We start from the raw sequence: 20243 nt of genomic DNA, 5'->3' as shown, positions 1-20243 counted from the left end.
GTGTGTGTGTGTGTGTGTGTGTGTGTGTGTGTGTGTGTGTGTGTGTTTGTTTGTTTTGCAGGAATCATAACATAACAGATCAAAGGGTGTTAACGCTCTTGTCTGTGAAGCACCTCTGTTTTACCAGGTTCTCTAAGTTTTAAATCTCTCCCTTTTTTGTTTGTCCCTAGTGGGACACCACACATGTGAGGCCAGTAGCTTCCAGTGTCGCACGGGTCACTGTATACCACAGCGCTGGATGTGTGACGGTGATGACGACTGCCAGGATGACTCAGACGAAGACCCCCAACATTGTGGTAAGTTGATACGCAACATTGTCATCGTGACAGAATGTACTGACGACATATATTTGTAACGTATTGTGTCATTTAACAATAATCTAACCAACCAGCCCTAGTGTAAATACATTCCTAGTGAAAGTGTTAAATAATCTTGTTTACATAATCTTGTTTCTTATCAGATATGAGGCAGGTTTGCAAGGCTTCCCTTTTCCACCGTTATTGGACATGACAGTTATAAACAGCTATAGCTAAGGAGAGTCATGAGAGCTAATTTTCCCTGTTAGCAATCATATAATCTTTTATTTACATTATTCTGTGTGTTTGCAGAGGGAACTCGGTGTAATGGCTTCCTCTGCTCCAATCACACCTGCCTTCCAGCCACTGCACACTGCAACGGCATCCAGGAGTGTTCAGATGGCGCTGATGAGCACAACTGTGGTGAGTGATCCCATTTCTTTAGCAGAATGCAAACTAGTCATCAGATACTGAGTCAAATGAGTAGGGCCGGGTAGTGGAAGATCATATGTAAATGATTATGCAAATTTGGTTATGGTACTGAATAGAAAAACAACAACTTTAGGTCCAACAGGATGGCTAAAAAAAATGAATAAAGTAATATTTTAATAATAATAATAATAATACATTTTATTTAAAGACGCCTTTCATGGCACTCAAGGACGCGCACAGGGAATCATAAATAAGAACAGCAAAACAAATACTATACAACAGCAAAACAAATACTATACAACAGCAAACAAAATATAACAACAGCAAAACAAATACTATACAGCAAACAACAATATACAAAACAAATATACAACAGCAAAACAAATACTATACAACAGCAACAATACTATACAGCAAAACAAAAACAAAACTATACAACAGCAAAACAAATACTAACAACAGAAAAAACAATACTATACAGCAAAACAAATACTATACAACAGAAAAGGCGGAGCAACAGAATTTAAGTGGAATAGGCAGTTATAAACAGATGTGTTTTTAGTTGTGATTTGAAATGGGGGAATGAATCATGTTCTGATTGGGGGGGTAGTGAGTTCCAGAGACGGGGAGCAGAGCGGCTAAATGCTCTGCCCCCCATGGTGGTGAGACGGGCGGGGGGGGACAGACAGGTTTATGGAGGAAGAGGATCTGAGGGAGCGGAAGGAGTGGGACGCTGGAGGAGATCAGACAAATATGGGGGGCGAGGTTGTGGATGGCCTTGAATGCTAATAGAAGGATTTTGAATTTGATACGGAACTGGACCGGGAGCCAGTGGAGCTGTTGGAGGACAGGAGTGATGTGGTGGATGGAGGGGGTATCCTGTCTGGTAATGTACTGTTGCTAGAAGGGTTTCTGAGTTACACAAAAATCCTGAGATTCATTATTTGAGTGAGAGAAAATAAAGATGTAAGTGAACTTAATGTCAGCTAAACATTGGTTTAATATTTCCAAGTGCTGTCAAGCGATTAAGATATTTAATCGTGATTAATTCCATTGATGTCACAAATTTTATCTATTCTAAATGTCCCCTGATTTCTTTTTGTCCCATGTGTTTTTTTAATTGAAAACAACCTTGGCATATGGTCTACTGTTGTGTTCAATTTCACACTAACATTCACTCTTGGAACAAATAATTTATCACACAATGTAACTCTGTCCATCAATAAAAGAATGAAAAAAATACTTTGTCGAGGGGGCGTAGAATTCACATCAGCTGTGTGCTTGGCCATCAAGTGGAATTTCAGAGTGGACGTGCTGCGATGATGGCTCAGTTCACACAACAAAACACACAAATCACTTTGGTCTGGTCAATGGAACCATTTGGTAACTTTTAAAAAGTAAACTTTCCTTTTAGAATCTTATTGGCATCCATTTCAGCGTCTCTCGCTCGCCGTTCACTCAAAACGTAACGTTACCACACTTTGGCCGGCTTGCAAGCCCAAACAAGTGTGTGCGGCGTGCCTGTTGTTTTGTTTCCGATCCAGCTAGATCCGGTGTGGTGTTGTAGTTTTTTTAACGTTACTAGTCGTTGCAAAAGCATGTGAAAAAACTACAAAGTTTGCCAGGCCCAAAAAAAAGTTAATCTCACAATAAAAAAATTGACGCCGTTAAAATGATTTGCGTTAACGCCGTTAATAACTTTTTTCAAAAATATTGTGCAGAAAGCCCACCGGCACAGTCCTTAGAATATATGCATCAAAAGTTAATGTCAGATAATGCTGTAAAGTTCACTGGATAATAACCAGGGGAAGTGCAAATTAGACTTATACATTTGTTATAATTTGAAGGAAAGTCTTATGAGTATAGGTAAACCGTTAGAGGGGCCGACAGTTAAAGCTCAGTAGGGTTTAAAGGAGGCATACCTGTGTTAAAAGGATTTCGCAGACTGTTTTCATTGCCACATTAAATATGTATATAATAGAAAAACAATAGAAAGATGTATTACCAATCTGTTTTATTGAGAATATCACTGAGCCATAGCATTTTTTGGAAAAAATAAAAGAGGCCACGATTAACCCATGTCTGGGTTATACATTGTATTGCGTAAAACATACAGATTATCATTCTATGCTTGTTACAATGTTGTAAAAAGCCATAGTGTGTTTATAAGTCATTTTGCATGTTGGCTTCTGTCTATCACCCACAGACCCACTGTGTACTCGCTACATGGAGTTTGTATGCAAGAACCGAGCCCAGTGTCTGTTTCAGTCCCTGGTTTGTGACGGGATCAAACACTGTGAAGACGGATCTGATGAGGACGCCGACTATGCCGGATGTGGTGTGTTTCTTATTCTTTAATCCCTGCTCACAACAAGTTACGATTCTCATAAAACTATCGAAAGAAGTAATTCTAAAAGGCAGGTCTGCACAGAGTGCAACGTGATTTGATTTGTGGGAATTTGATCAGTCTTCTCAAGATTCATTACCTTAAAGTGAGAGACAGCATTTAAATCTGCAGTAATTCGAAACCCGGACTGAACTATACGACAACCTGTATTAGTTTAAACTATTAGTAAGAAACTGTACTAACTAATGATGACTGTTGTTTGTGAGATAATAACTGCTGAGAGATGATGATAATAGTTTGGATTTGGTTACGCAGCAACAACCTGCTCAGCTGCTCTGTCTATCACTTGTTTTCTTAGGTGCAAAACTGGTTCAGTAGTGTCATTTTACCTGATCCAGAATCTTTAATTTCTTCTTTTGCTCTGCTTAATGTAAATCCTAATTTTGAAACATCATGTACATTATACATTGTATGTATAAGGTAAACATGACAGGTATCAAACAGACAAAGAACAAAATGTAATTTGGAATTTTCTTCCTGAAGTTTCACAAATTTGTTGTGTTCTTCATTACATAGCATGTTGGATCTTTTAACATTGGATACGTTTCAAACACATTTTTACTACTGTTGTACATAGGCGCAACTGTTTTTTTTAAACACTTTGCATCTATACATTTCCTTCAAACACTGTCACTTTTGTTATTCTGCTTCATACGCTCACTGTGATTAATACATGTTGATTTTTTCCTGTGCCTTTTTTTTGTTTTAACAAACTGATTTGTGTAACCCACTAACTTTCCTGTGTGTTTTCTGTCAGCCACGCCATCTGAGTTTGGCAAAGTGTGTGATGCCTACACCTTCCAGTGTGCCAACGGAGTGTGTGTGAGCCTGGAGTGGAAGTGTGATGGCATGGACGACTGTGGGGATTATTCTGATGAAGCAAACTGTGGTGAGGAGGAAGAGGTTATGCTAACACATACACACAACTAGTGTTTAATATTAAAACCATGTGAAATACACGTTTAATAAGTAATAGATGTGCATTTGATTTTTTTTTCTGAAAAGTTAATAAGTCCAGTGATATTGAAGCAGCAGTATCTGCTAACTTTAGCTCTGTGTGTTGCAGCTGCTCCCACTGAGGTCCCAGGCTGCTCCAGGTATTTCCAGTTTGAGTGTAGAAATGGACGCTGTATTCCAACATGGTGGAAATGTGATGGAGAGAACGACTGTGGGGACTGGTCTGATGAAGCCCAGTGTACAGGTACACAGTTAGGCTGTGATAGGCTGCTTTGTTTAAAAGCAACAGAAAACGTAGGGTTGATGTGTGAAAAGACCAAAGATTTTAATAACAGTGGAAAAATCCCTCTTGTTCTGAGTCTGTTACAGCACACAATGTGTAACGTCCCCGGCTTCTGACATCCCTGACATCTATCCATTATTATAGTGGGGAACTATTTGTTGTACCGACCTGATATACATGCAAATGCATTTTGTACTGTCTCTCTGTAAAGTGATCTGATTTAGTTATTATTAATTTTTATTATTATTATTATATATTTAATTATATTACTCTTATAAACACTTTGAATAAGAAATATCAAGTAAATGTCTGATAAATTACACTTTTTTGACTTGTATGAACTTCATAAGTGCATATTTTTGTTTAGTTCACATATTTGTAACTGTTTGTGTTTTGATAGACAATCTTGTGCATGCCTTCAGCATTCTTACTCTCTATGGTGCTCCATGTTTATTTTTGCTTGATCCAACCCCAGTCATTAAACTTGAATCTCCACCCTCGTAGGTGGTGGTACTCCTCACACTGTAGCCCCTGGTCCCTCTACATGTGCCCCCAACCGCTTCCACTGTGGCTCTGGAGCGTGCATCATCAACACCTGGGTGTGTGACGGCTACGCTGACTGTCCTGATGGCAGCGATGAGCTGGGATGTCCCACAGGTACCACCTCTGTCTGTTGAAGTGGTTCATATCTTATTTGCAAGTTTGTATGTTTTTTTTAGATAATGTTTTTATTTAAAAAGTATTTATTTTTGTTGACCAAACTGAATACCCCTAGATAGAATATGTTACACTGGGTAAACCCCCCCACTCTGTCGGAGATTTGATTTTGCCCTGCAGCTCGGTCTGGAAACCTGCACATATAATTATTTTGCTTTAGTTCACAATTTTGCGGGAGCCAATCACAAACTGGCTTATCTACCTGGCGCGCTATTGGCGGGTTTGACACGATGACGATAGAGAAGCAACTAATCAGCTTCTTGTTTACAATTAACACAGCGACCACCGAACGCCACCGAAGCGCAACAACCCGTTGATGCCACTGTTGCTTCTGCGTCCCCCGGATCGTTGTTCTGATTGGTTGAAGGACTTTCCAATTGCCTATAGAGTCATTTGAACTATGCCCGTTGGTCGCACGTCTTGTGCAGAGAAATTACAGAGCAGACTCCCCAGACCAACGCTCAATCTCAGATCTATTGAGCTTGGTTTGGTCTGGTGATAGCCAGACTAACTAATATAGTACAATTAAAGAGAACAGAAGAAACTAAAAAAATAATGCAAATATTAACCTTGTATTTCTTTAACAGCAGCTAATGGCTCTGTGACAATGGCTCCAGTACCCACCCAGGCCCCGCCCTCCCCTGCACGTTGCAGTCGAGGTCAGTTCCTCTGCCGCCGACCCCCCCACTGCATCCCCGACTGGCAGCGCTGTGACGGCCGGCTCCACTGCCAGGACGGCTCTGATGAAGCCCACTGCCGTGAGTTTGATACTATGCATACTGTGCACCTGTGATGCCATCACAAACAAGGAAACAGAATGATAACCAAGGAAAAAAATCAGGTTATGAAATGTTTTGGATTTAACGGTAAACAATGGATTCAAATAAATAAAGAAATAGATAGGATAGAATAAAGTAAAACTGTTGAACGTAAGACACTGAACCTTACATATTAATTTTCAATTTCATGCCACACCTTAAAATCCTTGTGTCCTGGTTTTATTTGCTAAAAAGCTAAATTACTACAATGTTAAGTTGCGCATCTGTATTTGCAACCAAAACATGACACCTGAGCAGTATATGTTATATATGCTGTTGACTCTAGAGCTTGTAGTTTTGCTCCACATTTAGGTCCTGATGACAAGAGGTACATTACTGTGCATACCCAATTTTGTATTAATTGTAACTAATTGTAAAATGTTACTACTACTGCACAGACAACATTATACAATACAGGATAGACAAGTAGTCTAAATAGTCTTTTCATTTGTCACGGCATACAGAAAACTGCAGAGAGGCATATTTAGAATTCAGGTAATACAATAACAATAAGTGTAATGTAAAAACAATCCTTTCTCTGCAGCCACTCGTGGGCCTTTGTTCTGTGTTAATGGGACTCGCTGTTCTGATGGTGAAGCCTGTATACTGGACAGCGAGCGCTGTGATGGCTTCCTGGACTGCTCCGACCACAGCGACGAGGACAACTGCACCCGTAGGTCCCAAATACAATCACCATGACCAAGTCTGGTCCGGTTACATACACGTTGTTAGAATTAGATGGCTTGATAATATTATTTTTTAATAGAAACTCACATATAAACCACTCAGTGAAGCACTCAATATCTGCTCTATTGTAAATGCCAGTATGTCTACTTGCTACTTACTGTACTTAAGTAGCATTTAGTATATTGAAAGCAGTGCAATGCTGCCACTTGCTGGCTGTTGGTGTTTATTTATTTTTAATTTGTTAAAATTTAACTGACCCATTGCAAACATAATAATCAGTAAGGAGTCTCTCCCTCTTTCTTCCAGTGGACTCGCTGGCTTATAAAGTCCAGAACCTCCAGTGGACCCCAGACTTCTTGGGTGCCATCACCCTGACATGGTCCCGCCCCAAAAACCTTCCTCTGGACTCCTGCTACTTCCTCATATACTACAGGTGAGTACAAGCACCCTGTAACTTTGCACCAGCTGAATGTTTCTAGATGTTTCGCTGAAAGATTGGGCAACATTAACCAAAATCAGCATTTATCAGCATTTGCTATTCCACACTGCCAAGAATATAATTCTGCGTAACACAAACCCCTCAGGGCTCTGCTCCCAGTACCATAACTTGCACTTTATCTTTTGTTTTTGCCTTCAGGCTCGTGGGCACCCAGCAGTGGACCATTATGGACACTCACAGCAACAAGACCAGCTACAAACTGACCGTGCTGAAACCAGACACAACCTACCACGTCAAGGTGCTCACTCAGTGTCTCAGCAAGCTGCACAAGACCAACGAGGTGATCACAGTCAGGACACCAGAGGGCTGTGAGTATCATACAATCAGTTTACAGAGGCTCATTTTCAGTCATTGTGACTCATATACTTTCATACTTACTAAGTTACATCCGTGGTAAGTCGCAATCCTGCTATCTGCTGATGTTTAAACTGTCAACAGATGTTCAAGACAAATTTAAATATCTAGTTTGTTTTAAGCTAAATCTCAATCTAGTTTTCTGTTACTCTCTTTACTAATCTATTATGAGTTTATGGTGATCACCGTTGTACAATTGATTATTTAATACTGGCAAACCTCTTTTTTAGGTCTAGCGGGGAATCAGTTTGACTCAAAGACTGACAGTCCTTTGTTGCACCTCACAAACACCCATCTTATGACGTCAGATAGCTGCCATGTTCATCCTCATCATCCTGAATGAAATGTGAAACTGCCCTAAGCTTATTTATACTATAATACTGTACTATAGTTCATCTTTTCATTGTGTTTGTTCCGTGTCCATCCTGCAGTGCCCGATCCACCCAGGAACCTGCAGCTGTCTTGTGATAATGGTGAGGATGGGACAGTGGACATTTCCTGGAGCCCTCCTGACAAAGGACACGGCCTCATCAGAGAGTACATTGTGAGTCTTCTTCATCTGCATTAAACTGATTCACATGTACATTTTTGTCAGTATTATTTCCAAAACAATTTGAAATGATTGGCATGGTCTGGTTGCTTTTGATTTGGTTTTGATTTTGATTGACTGAGCTTTGAGACTTTCTATCAGTCGCAGATGACTGAATGAAACCAAACTTCCTGCTTACTGTATTTATCCTGTTTCACTTAGCAACAAGGTTTATTGTTGCAGTACCAGTGTCTAACTTGTTTGATAATAATTCCACATATCATATTTTATTTGAAAATGATGGCCGTGCAACAAGTTTATGGATTGTAAATTTCCTGTCAGACTGTTTTGCCTTTGCCTTAACACCTGCCTCAAACTACTGTATGATGTCAGGTTGAGTACAGTGAGCGAGGAAGTCTCGATTGGACGTCACAGAGATGCACAACAACCAACACTGAGGTGAAGGAACTGCAGCCAGATACACTGTACAGGTTCAGGGTAAGTCACACACACACATGCACACATCCACTATGATAACATGGTTAAAAAAAAAAAAGATTAAACAAATGTTTTTCTCCACCATAAAAAATGTTGTGATATTATCATGTACATGATGTTAAAATGTTGGTGTTGCTGTGATAATTATTTCCAGGTGTCAGCAGTGACCAGTCGAGGTGTGGGCAACTGGACCGAGGTTAAATCCATCACCCCTAAGAAAGGTGAGTTGTTCCTCCCAACAGTGTCACACACAGACTCTGGTTTGAAAACACTGGCACCTACTGGTGTCTACAGGTATTTCAGGTTGTACAGGTGTCCCTGGTTTGAAGCTACTCCAATGTGTAATGTGAATGCTGTAAACAGGATTGTTTGCCATCTCCTGTATTTGTCTCTGCCTGTTCTTCAGGGAGTGCAGATGTTTGTCTCAGTCGTCAGAAATAGCCTAGTCTCGCTTGGTCAGAGGTCTGTCTAGTCAACACAGCATTCCTGGATGGGAGAAAATGCTCTGGTTTGATGGCATTTCTTTAAACCAATCACAATCGTCATAAGCACTGGGAAAAGCCACAGGCCACTGCAAAATAGCCTCGGCAAGGAACTTGTTTGGGTGGAACATGTGTACATTCAAAAGGGTTTGTTTTAGTCGTGCAATAGAAAACTCAGATTGGACAGATAGTCTAGCTAGCTGTCTGGATTTACCCTGCAGAGATCTGAGGAGCAGTTAACCATAGTCCTAATAAATCCACGGGGTTTATTGACATCCGACTGAAAAGATGGAAATCCTGAAATTCCGACAACATCTGAGCCAATCTGGAAGTGGAACATTATGGATATAGACTAGAAATAACCTTACCACACAACTTGAAAACCACTTGCCATTTTCTTGTCTCATTTACCGAACACGTGTAAATTACACGCATTAATGTTTTGTGATGAAATGTCTAAGCTAAATTAATTAGTAATGTACATGGTACAACTATTTAAAGGTACAGTGCTCATTTTCAGGTTCATACTTGTATTTTGGTGAAACATGTTTACATGTTTAAAAACATTTTTCTAAATATATCTATCTTCACCCTCTGAAATGCTTAGTTTCTGAATACGGGCTATTTGCATTTCACTGTGGATTTACAATTGTGATACAGCATCTCAACCTGTTTTATAATGAAAAAGGGAGCTTTACAATACTTTAAAACCATAATCAATTAACACAGACGCAACTACCATACTCGTCACTCTGTTACTCTTTTTTAACGTAAATACCATTTTCAATCAATTTAGTTTCTACTCTAAGCCGCTGTAAATAAAACTCACACATTGTACCTCAGATGTTTCACCAAAAAAGGCTTTTAATTTGGCACACGTGGAGAAAATGCATTGAGTTTGCATTAGCAACTAAATTAAGTTAATTTCAAATGTCCAGAGAAAATAAAGGTGCCATCATTTAGCCTGCTGCCCCTAAATATGCAAGCAAATCACCCTGAATAGATTTCCTTGTCAGCCATCGGAATTAAAATAAAAACCTGTGAAATTCCGCTTTGACACCTGCTCTTTCTGTGCTTCAGCTCTGCCCCCACCCTCTGTGATCGCTGACAGCATCACAGCCGACTCCATGAGCCTTTCATTCAGCTTCAACTCCCAGTATGACGTAAGAGCACCTCTTCAGTTTGTTACCTTAAAAACTTGTGTCCAGTCTGTATTAGCACAACTGATGGGGTTATTTCTGTTTCCTTAAGGTGAAACAATACATAGTGATTCTGTCCTGGCAGTTTGACACCCATGTCAAGGAAAGGAGGAACTACACAGTCACTGAAAGGATCCTTAAAGGTACTGTCTGTCAAGTGCTCCACTATTTCTTCCTCTGAAATTGTCATTGTTCATTTACATGTTGATGTCTCTTGTCTTTTTCCAGCTACAAACCTAACAGCAGGGACAGTGTATGAGGTGGCTGTATGGGCTCACACTAGTATAGGAGACAGTCCCACTGCCCTCTCCCATCATCAGACCACCGGCACCCAGCCAGACCGGCCCCTCCTTAAAGCCCGGGCCCTCAACCAGACAGCTGTGGACTGCAGCTGGACCATCAGCAAATCCCCTGCTCAGGTACAACAGATAGTAGATTTTGACCTCTGACTGGTACATAGTATACAAAGGGTTTATCTGTATGTCATGATGTCTGCAACAATGGAGCTCCAAAAACAGGATCACATGATCAAAACACCAAAACATTACACTAAAGTTGTAAATACTATTTGAAACTTTTATAAACTTTGGGACAGAAATATGTCCTCGAAATTATGCTTTTATGCTGAGCGCTCAAAGAAGGGAAATATATATATATATATAGACCAAATATATTTATGAATGAGTATTGTTAAAAAAAAATTGATACCGTGACTTCGATACAGTTCCTAAATTAGACTTTTTTTGATACAAATTGTATAAAATCTAATTCAACAAAAGATAATAACAATATTACACTTTACAGCACAAATATTTGTATTTCTTTTTCAGCTCCTACTGCGTAAACCACGTCTCTTTTTGCAGAGTAGAGTTTTTCCTGTGTGCCTTTACAACATGTAACGTTAGACGGACAATCACAAGCTTTATTAGATCTTGATAGAAGCATGCTTCGTGCTTATTAGCCAACTGACACAGATGAGATTTACTTCTTGAGGTGTTGAAATTTGGAATTGAATGACAAGGCATTTTTCGATACTCAATACTAAGGAGGCAATTTGGTGGGTGCCTAAAAAGTATGCAATTCGGTACCCAGCCCTACTTATAGTATAGACCCACTTTAAGTGTTACGCTGCATTGTGTCTGGTGCCCCTACCTATTGCAATACCTCCAGAGGTGTCAAGCAAGATATGTAAGATGTTTAACAGAATGACAATGAGGAAAAAATATAGTGAAATGAAACCACCCAAAATAGGATAATCTCTTCTTCTTGGCTAACTCATAGACAACCTGTCAAGAGGGATTGCAAGTAGACATAGCTTTATTTCAAGAGATCATAAGCATAAAAGGTTGGGAACCATTGCTCTATCGCACTGTACTGTAATGCCTTTACATTCTTAAAAATGAATCACATTTTCCATATCTAGAAATTAAACTTTGATATTGTTTTATAAAGAAAACCTCGCTCACCAAAGCCTTTACTGAACCACTTTACTGAGTAGACACTTGTTTTATTGTGGTGTTTGTGTGTAGGTGTATGGTGTGTTTTATGCCACCTCCTTCCTGGACTTGTACCGCAGCCCTCGCCTGGCCTCCACCACTTCACTCAGCCTGACAGTCACAGTAGACAGTGATGAACAGTATCTCTTCCTGGTGAGTCTTCTCCACATCCTACCAACTTCCTTTACACTCTTTACAAACTATTTCACTCCACTTAAATACCTGATGCCATCCAGTGTGTCCTGATCTCCTTAATATTTTGGCTTTGATTAAACGTTTGAGTATATGCTGATAAGGAAAACTGCACCATTGTATTTGTGTGCATTGTTTTGTGCAGTAAAGCTCAAATCAAATGTTAATTCAGGACAGACGTGGAACATCTTTCTGGCAATCTCTTGTTTTCACACTAAATAGTTTGTTCGTGGAGCCAGATTTGTTCCAGCGGAAATGTCTGTGGGAAGATAATGTCTAACCCTTAAACAACAATAATTACTATTAACAAAAATAATAGTGTACAGTGCAGGAAGTAAAAAGTAGGTTTTTATAAAAAGAAGAAAAGAGAGATTGTCAATGGGAAACTTTTTATTAATGATTTTGTCCTTTTTTTTCTTCTTTTTCAACTCAATTTCCTATTTATATTTTGATATACAGTTTATATTTAAACCAATATATTTGTTTTGGGGTGTGTGTAATGTTTGCCGTGTTTTTCTTCCCTTCAAAATGTAATTATTGTTTATAGGTGGGATGATAGGGGCAATATAGGACACACAATTAAAAACCAGCATGTTAGAAATACGTTATATTCATGTCTGGCATACATAGGTTCATTTGCCTCCCATAGATAGCCATATTAGTTATGATTATATTTGATATATACAGATCATGTTAGGATTGAAGATGTATTGTATTGGTCAAAAATGACCAAGTCATATCAAAATATTGTAATGTTGGTCCACTCCTTTTCTTTTTTATTCTCTTCCATCATGCCATGACTTGTACATTTTATGATACAGAGCATCATGATGGTACTTTTTATGGCTTGCCTTCAGGTGCGTGCTGTCTCTCCCTTCCTGGGTCCTCCCTCTGACTACGCCGTGGTGAAAATGATTCCCAACGAGAGGCTGCCACCAAGGAACCTCCATCGTGTTCGAGTAGACAAGACACAGGCCATGCTGAAGTGGCAGCCGCCCTACGACGCCCCAAACACAGCTCTGGTACAGCACTGTCTCATGTTACTGTGATGGTCATACATGATGATAAGCATCAGGAATAAAGAACGGTGTGTCAGGATACCTAATGATTGTACTCTCAGAATCGGCTACTGCTGATATTCACACCGGCACTGATAGGTGTCTTTAATCCAGCAACAGGACATTTTTGGGAAACCAAACAGGCACAATCTTATAGACTTGAACTGGATCTCACCAGTACACAATTTATTTATTTCTCTGAATAGATTTAAAAGTTTGCATCAATAACCTGAATAATGCAAAACTGAATGTGTTCACTTTTTGTTTTGATGCATCTGACCTCAACTCTATCATCTACTATGAAATACGGTACAAAGAACTTTTTGTAACCTTATGTGTTTTTTTGTGGCGGTGCCTTACTGTCCTCTCTCTGGCTGTCTGTGTATCTGTAGACATATGCGATTCATGTGCGGGACGTAATCCGCAAGGTGGAGCGGGACTACAAGCTGACCACCCAAAACAACACGGTGGAGTACCTGCTGAAAGGCCTGGAGCCCGGAGGAAGATACAGCATCTCTGTCCGCCTGCGCAACATGAGCAAAGAGGCCAGCTTTACTCTCAGCACAGGTACACTCACAGGACATAGAGTAGAAGGAGCAGCAGAGATGTAGCAAAAGTTGATTAATTCACCTTTTGCTAAGTCCTGCCCCCCTTTGTTACTGTTCCTCTGGCTGTCAATCTTTACATTCTTTCACTGCATGTGGAAACCATATAAAGAGATTTTAAATATGCACTTGATGGCTACATATGTGGTTTTGTGCTAAAAGAGTCCAAAGTTAGCTGTCACCAGGTAAGTATCCATATAGAATACATACAGTATTAAATTAGCAGCATTGTCCTTGTTTTGCAGTTCAGAGCTTGTTATCTCTTGTATGATATTGCTGTATTGTAAATAAAAATGTAATTTACATAAAAATAAAAACATTATTTCATTCTAACATGGGCTTAAGCAAACCAACAATTGATTGGTCAATCAACAGAGAATTAAAAAAAAATCTTTAGTTGCAGCCCTAATTGCAACATGTTTCACAATGTGCAAAAGTGATTATGAATCTGTGAAACACATTCCATGGTACTGTATGTATTTGTAACTTTGATGCAGTCTCATGTCATTCAGTGCTAAGAAATAAAGCTCCCACCGTACTGACGTACAACTAGTCACTTTCTATAAGCTATACATGTCTTTACAAAGAAATGCATTGCTTAAAGAAGCATTCTCCCTCTGCTGCAGTTCCTCTTCCAGCTCCTGAAGCCCTGAAAATCTTGACAGAGAAAGATCATGTGTTCCTCTTCTGGAAGAGTCTGGCTGTCAGAGAGAAGGGCTTCAATGAGAGCAGGGTGAGACACCTGTGACCAATATGGGTTTTAAACAGTGTTACTTTTTCTTCCACCCTGCTTGTGTTCTAAGTCTCTTTTCCACAAACTAACTTTGCATAGAGGGTTTGATATGAGTATCTACCACTGTACTTGTCTAGGAATAGGACTCATATTTAATTGTGTGCTTCTAGGGAATAATTATATTCTAACCCAGTGGATATAGTCTAATAACATTCCAAAATAAGCATTTTTTGTCTTCTTTCTTTTTGTATTCTTTCAAGTCATAATAAGTCATAACATATTCCATTAACTTTTATATGATGTTTACAGGGCTATGAAGTGCATGTGTATGACAGTGTAACCAACCAGACGTCCTACCTGGGAAACACCACAGAGAACTATTTCCGCATCAGCACCCTGCTGTTGGGACACAACTACACTTTCTCTGTTCAGGCCCGCTGCCTGCTCAGCGGTCAGCTGTGTGGGGAACCCGCACAACTGCTTTATAACCAGATGACAGCCGGTAGGAGAGAACACACACACACCACACGCATACTTACTTTGAAATGTGAGCTCTAGCAAAAATCACAAATTTGTAATAATAAGTGCGTTGAGAGTTGTAATGTTACTTTTCCACCTGTCCAGGGGCCAGTGATGCCTCCCGCGGTGAGGGCCACTCAGGAGACATGGCGGCGGTGGTGGTCCCGGTCCTCTTTCTGTTGCTGCTGGGGGTGTGCGGCGGCTTGGTGGCACTCTACGTCAGACACCGCCGACTGCAAAACAATTTCACTGCCTTTGCAAACTCCCATTACAACTCCCGTCTGGGCTCAGCCATCTTCTCCTCAGGGGATGAACTGGGTGAGACAATCAAAATATCTTGGTAGCCGTTTAAGCCTTTAGGCCATCCAGGCACTGGAGAGCAGACACTCAAGAGATCATTAGGGTTCAGTACCTGACTGTAGTACTTTAACTTGACTGGGCACTTCAAGGAGTGCAATTTACAAGATTGAGGAGTGTGAGCCTGCTGGGGATAATGATAACTCCCAGTGGTTGTCAGATTGCCTGTAAAATGTTGAAGGTAGGGATTCTAAAGGAGAATTAAAAAAACTACTTGTCACTAACAGATGGAAAAGGCACCTTCATGCTCCATGTGAAATGGAGGAGGCACATGTATTGGCAGAAATTATAGCATTAGAAAACTGAATTGGAATTTGTATTGTTTAACATTGGAAATTGAATTTATTAGTTTGGAATTGACTTCTGATAAACTTGAAACTGTAATATTATAAAATTGAATTCAGTTGCTCTAAAAACAGTATTGTATCCTCACTTCACTCTCTATATACTTCCACATTCAGTTCTAACCATTCAAATTCAGTTCTTGCAGTTCTATTTCAGTTTACTGAGATACACATCCGGTTGAGGAAGATCAATTGAGAGCAGATTCTGCTTTGGTTTCCCCCAACGCTGCTAGTTGTTAGCTGTTAGCTGCTTCACTATGTTCACAAGTAATGTAGTCTCTAACTTTGTTTATTAGAGGGTTTTTTGTGCTGAAAAAAAACTGGCTGATATGGGGGTTACACTACAAGTGACCGCTTTACGATGAACATAGTCACTGTGATCCATTATTAATATAAAAACATACTGACTCCTACAGGAAAGAAATTTTCCTTAACATCCCCCTCTCTTCTTTTCCTTCCTTCTCAAGGTGATGATGATGAAGATGCTCCCATGATCAGTGGCTTCTCAGACGACGTTCCCATGGTCATCGCGTAGCAAGACGTCCCTCCATTACCTATTTCTCTCTTCCCTTCTCCCCTTTTCTTCTTTATTCCCCATCACTCCCCATCAGTGGCGCGGTACGATGGAGTGAAGGTGAAACTGGCGGAAACTTTGCCATCCCAAATACGTTGATAGCCACCCCGATTAGCAGGAAACGTGAAGAAAAATGGAAAAGCGTAAAGAGAGAAAGAGATATTTTTCAAATATACAATGCACTTTTTTTGGATGCGCAATAACTTATTTTTTATAATATTAAATATATATATATATATATATGGGGTCAAAAAAGGACTGTGAGAAAAAGGGTGGACACTGAAGCAAACTGTGAAGGATTTGAGTTTCTCGAGCACGCCAGGGAAAGAGAGACCCTATTTGTAATGCAAACTCAGTATCCATAGGTGCGGTTCATTGCTTAAAGCCAAAACAAGCATCCAGAGACTGGGGTATAGAATGCAAAAAAACACACATAGGAAAAAAATACAGATGTATAGACAAATTCTGTATACTATATGTACAAATGGAAAATATCGGAGCCGTAATGATTACATATTTTGGTAAAAGTACCAGTGTGTACAATAGCAGTATATGTAACATTGGTGCCCAGTGTGAGGCAGTCGGAACTGTGGATCATGTTTCATCGCTTACAGAATCTGAATTGTTTATCTGTTTGAATGATCAACCGTTTGGAAACTGTTGATTATTGTAAATGCATTAACAAAGTCTATGACACTCAGTGATAGGATTAGATAGATACACCTTTATTTTCACATCACCAGCACACTGTTGTATGTTTGTACGGAGAGGCAACACATGAACCACGACACAAGAATATTCCTGGAGGGGGAGAAGAATCCCTCACAGCATTGTCAACATCATCAGACCTATTTGTAAATATTGGCTTTTAAAATGTCCTTTCCTTGTAATGCTGCACCATATCATTCTGTAAAATGTGTTTTGTTTTTTTAATCGTCTAGGACCACAAATTATTGTCCCCAGCATTTTGCTATAGCTGTAGTCGTAGAGGAAGTGGGTTCTCAGGGAACTGTGTCGGAGCGGACACCAGCGCAGCACCACCACCATCATCACCATGGCTTAGGCAGCTCCGTCCTTCTACGGTTGAATAGGTACAGAAACCTTTGATGAGGTACTGGATGAGTTGTGGGTGGAATGACTGGCAGACACAGATTATTGTCAGTTGTGATGAAGAGTCAGGTTCAGGCTCACTATCTGGTTTAGAAAAGCATTTAAAGGGTTGATTCAAACAAAAGAAAACATGTTTTAACTCACCTGTAGTTGTAGTATCTAGTAATGCAGATAGTTTTGTTTCAATCAATGACTTTTCTTTTGTCCCCAGTTATGCAGCCATACATTTAGCACACATCAAACACAGGGCACATAAGTAAAACATTATGACCAAAAAATAGAAAAACATAAATACACAGTGAAAAAATACTCAGTCAAATAAAAGAATATAGAAAAACAATAAATTAAACCATTATGCAAATGACTGCCTTGGTTATTTTTTCCTGAAGTTTTCAGATATGTCTGTGAGATTTCAACAGCAACATGTCTTTCCAGAAATAGTTTGTTTGCTACTCAAGATCATTTTTCAGCGGACTACTTTCTGATTAGAAACTAGCACCTCTAAAAACTGTTGATACTGGGGTTTATTCAGAGCAAGCACCTGGTCACACCTGGTCACAGAAAATGGCAATTAATTAGCATTTTATTGTGAAATAGATGGGACTAGAAGTTTGTTGACATACTGACTACTTGTGGGGCTAGTTGGAAAGTTTTTTATGGCTGGGAAGTTAACCAGTGTTATGCTAGCTAGCCGGTCAGATGCTAGCACGAGTCAAGCCACAGGAGCCAACCAAATTAGCTAATAATCCAGTGCCATAAATAAATAAATAAATAAATAAATAAATGCATTTTAAAAGGTATGCCAGCTGGCTAGCAGCATGATAGTTAGCTTGGTCACTAACCAGGCTGAAGGTTAGCTCTGCATCTCTCTGTTCTCTCTCTTTTGTTTTTTTAAATAAGCTTTATTAACAAATTGTTTTAACAATAATACAAAAGTGCTTATCATTTGAATTACATTTCATGTCAACAAAATGCAGTTATATAACAAATATTAAATCAAATCACGTTTTTAGTTTCATTGTCCAATCAACTGTTTATTTATTTTTCGGTGAACCATTTTGTCTTAATTATCCACAGTGCACTTGTTATGTTCGGCAAAAAGTCCAAAACTCAAAGATATTTTGTTTACAATCCTAAATAAATTATAAAAGCGTACTGTGAAACATTTTTAGTGAATCCACTGACTGCTGTGATTCTATTCAAATTAATAGATTTTGGTCCAAATATTAGCCTTTACAGATGTTTGTGTGACTGGGCCCTAACAGGGACATTTTTTCTGGGGGGAAAAAATGTTTCTGTTGAATATTTAAATGCAATTGTTTTATGCTGTGAGCATCACAAAATACTAAATTTTAACTCACATTGTGTTGGTGTGAAGGCTGTGAGCCAGATCTCAAAACCTGGTCAGGCTAAACACTACGAGGGGAATGTGACAAAACATGCATTTGTTGTAATTTGGATGGTCCTTTATAAGTACCAGTAAGTAGTACCAGTTGTATATAGAGAGTCAAACTGTTGCACGTAAATGTATCAACACAAAAAACATTTTGGGGAATCATCATGTTTGTTCTGCTCCTGCCCCCCCCCCCTTCACCTGACCCTATACTGTAGTCCATTAACTGAAATTTGTGTTTTGCCTCTCGGCTTGAGCCATTTGAACTGATGGTGTTCTGCTTCTATTGATCTTTCTCTTGTTTTGTTTGTAAAGATGTTTTCATGAATGTATTTTATATCTGTACTTTTTAAGGTACTGTCCCAGCTCATAATGCTACAATCACCACCTGTGAAGTTAATGCACACACTCTGGTTTCACCCTTGCTACAGTGAATTTGTAACCCATTCATCACTGTGGACAACAGACTTTTTGTTGTTACTCTGTAGACTGGCTTCTGCAGACACATCTTACAAATCTTACAACCCTAACCCAATTCACAAAACCCAGAGCAACAAACCATTTTTGTCAGTAAGAGCCTAGATTTTTTTTCTTCATCTTATTCTTCCCAAGATCATTAAACGGTGTCTGCACTGACATTTAAGGTTTTCTCAATACTTAAGCTTGATTTCACTTAGCTCTGCACCTGTTCATGATGAACTTTGTTTTGTTTTCTTGGCCTTAAAAACAGATTTTCTGGCATTAATGATGTTTTTTTGCTCTGTGGAGTTTGATTTCTGATTTTCTGCCACATAATGCCTTATTAGAATACATTGGGTTTTCTAAGTGATGTACTGCTTGTATGATAGAACACAAGTGCACACGCGCATGCATACACAGTCAAACACACACATGCACACAACTTGAGGCTAAGGAGGCTGAAGAGGAGGAGGTTACTGTTAGGGCATTTGGTTAATTTTTGTCAGATCACTGCTCCTGTCTGTGTCGGCTGCTGTAACCCAGCCTCTTAGTCTCTACTTAGTCAGGTTTTACACATGTACAAAGTATGATTATTGGTTATTATGTGACTGTTTGCTCCCCACTTGTCTTAATGTTGACTCTTGTCAAATAGTTTGCTTCAAAATGTTGTTTGCCACAGAGTTTGATCATGTTGGACTTGTTGGCCTTGTTTGAAGATATTAATGTCTTGCTTGCTTATTTCGGAGTTTGCAAGAACAATGAGATGTTTGAAAAAACAGTGAGGTGTTTTAAAACCACTTATACTGGAATAAACTTGCTAAAAATCTAACTCCGTCATCTTGTGTTTTTGTTATACTGTAGCTTAGAATAGCCCTTCAAATCTACATTGGAGCTCGTCCACTTGCACAAACCCCGCCATGTTGCCACCGTGTTTCCACATTAGTCCAGGACGGACAAACCAATCACTGACTCTATAGAGGGCCTTACACGTTTTTATTTTACCGGAAGGCCACCACCGTAGGTTCTCTACATGCTTGGAAAGGGAGGAGTGAGAGACCGTGTATTCAGTCGGTTGCGATCTGCAACTTAACTGCTAGATTCAACTAAATTCTAGGCACTACTCCTTTAAAAGACGCTATAGTAATGCAATAGTAATGAGTTAATTGAATGTTAAAAGGGTATAATAAATGGCAATAATAAATGTTTTCAGTCATTTATGACTTTTGTTATTCTTTTTTATATTCC

The 20243-nt window shown here is 39.4% G+C and overlaps 1 protein-coding gene across 2 annotated transcripts in view; it reads left to right on the top strand.

The window, feature by feature from the left end:
• sorl1 (sortilin-related receptor, L(DLR class) A repeats containing) overlaps positions 1–19824 on the top strand; it is a 74926-nt gene extending 55102 nt beyond the window's left edge. Inside the window, exons 26-48 of one of the 2 annotated variants that reach the window (XM_032507207.1) lie at positions 171–296; positions 609–719; positions 2935–3066; positions 3893–4024; positions 4202–4336; positions 4880–5032; positions 5683–5850; positions 6455–6583; positions 6904–7030; positions 7235–7404; positions 7882–7994; positions 8373–8477; positions 8632–8698; positions 10040–10122; positions 10211–10301; positions 10387–10577; positions 11688–11807; positions 12704–12868; positions 13297–13471; positions 14136–14242; positions 14552–14744; positions 14867–15079; positions 15930–19824. In XM_032507207.1, coding sequence (XP_032363098.1) covers positions 171–296; positions 609–719; positions 2935–3066; positions 3893–4024; positions 4202–4336; positions 4880–5032; positions 5683–5850; positions 6455–6583; positions 6904–7030; positions 7235–7404; positions 7882–7994; positions 8373–8477; positions 8632–8698; positions 10040–10122; positions 10211–10301; positions 10387–10577; positions 11688–11807; positions 12704–12868; positions 13297–13471; positions 14136–14242; positions 14552–14744; positions 14867–15079; positions 15930–15997 — 3074 coding nt within the window. In that variant the 3' untranslated portion in view covers positions 15998–19824. Of the gene's footprint in view, positions 1–170; positions 297–608; positions 720–2934; positions 3067–3892; positions 4025–4201; positions 4337–4879; positions 5033–5679; positions 5851–6454; positions 6584–6903; positions 7031–7234; positions 7405–7881; positions 7995–8372; positions 8478–8631; positions 8699–10039; positions 10123–10210; positions 10302–10386; positions 10578–11687; positions 11808–12703; positions 12869–13296; positions 13472–14135; positions 14243–14551; positions 14745–14866; positions 15080–15929 lie in introns of both variants that reach the window. The other variant, XM_032507206.1, reaches the window with a different exon arrangement.
• The last annotated feature ends 419 nt before the right edge of the window (positions 19825–20243 follow it).

Source organism: Etheostoma spectabile, chromosome 3 (genome assembly GCF_008692095.1).
Source record: "Etheostoma spectabile isolate EspeVRDwgs_2016 chromosome 3, UIUC_Espe_1.0, whole genome shotgun sequence".
NCBI lineage: Eukaryota > Metazoa > Chordata > Actinopteri > Perciformes > Percidae > Etheostoma > Etheostoma spectabile.
The sequence above is the reverse complement of the archived record's forward strand: the minus strand, read 5'-3'. Positions and strand labels throughout refer to the sequence as shown.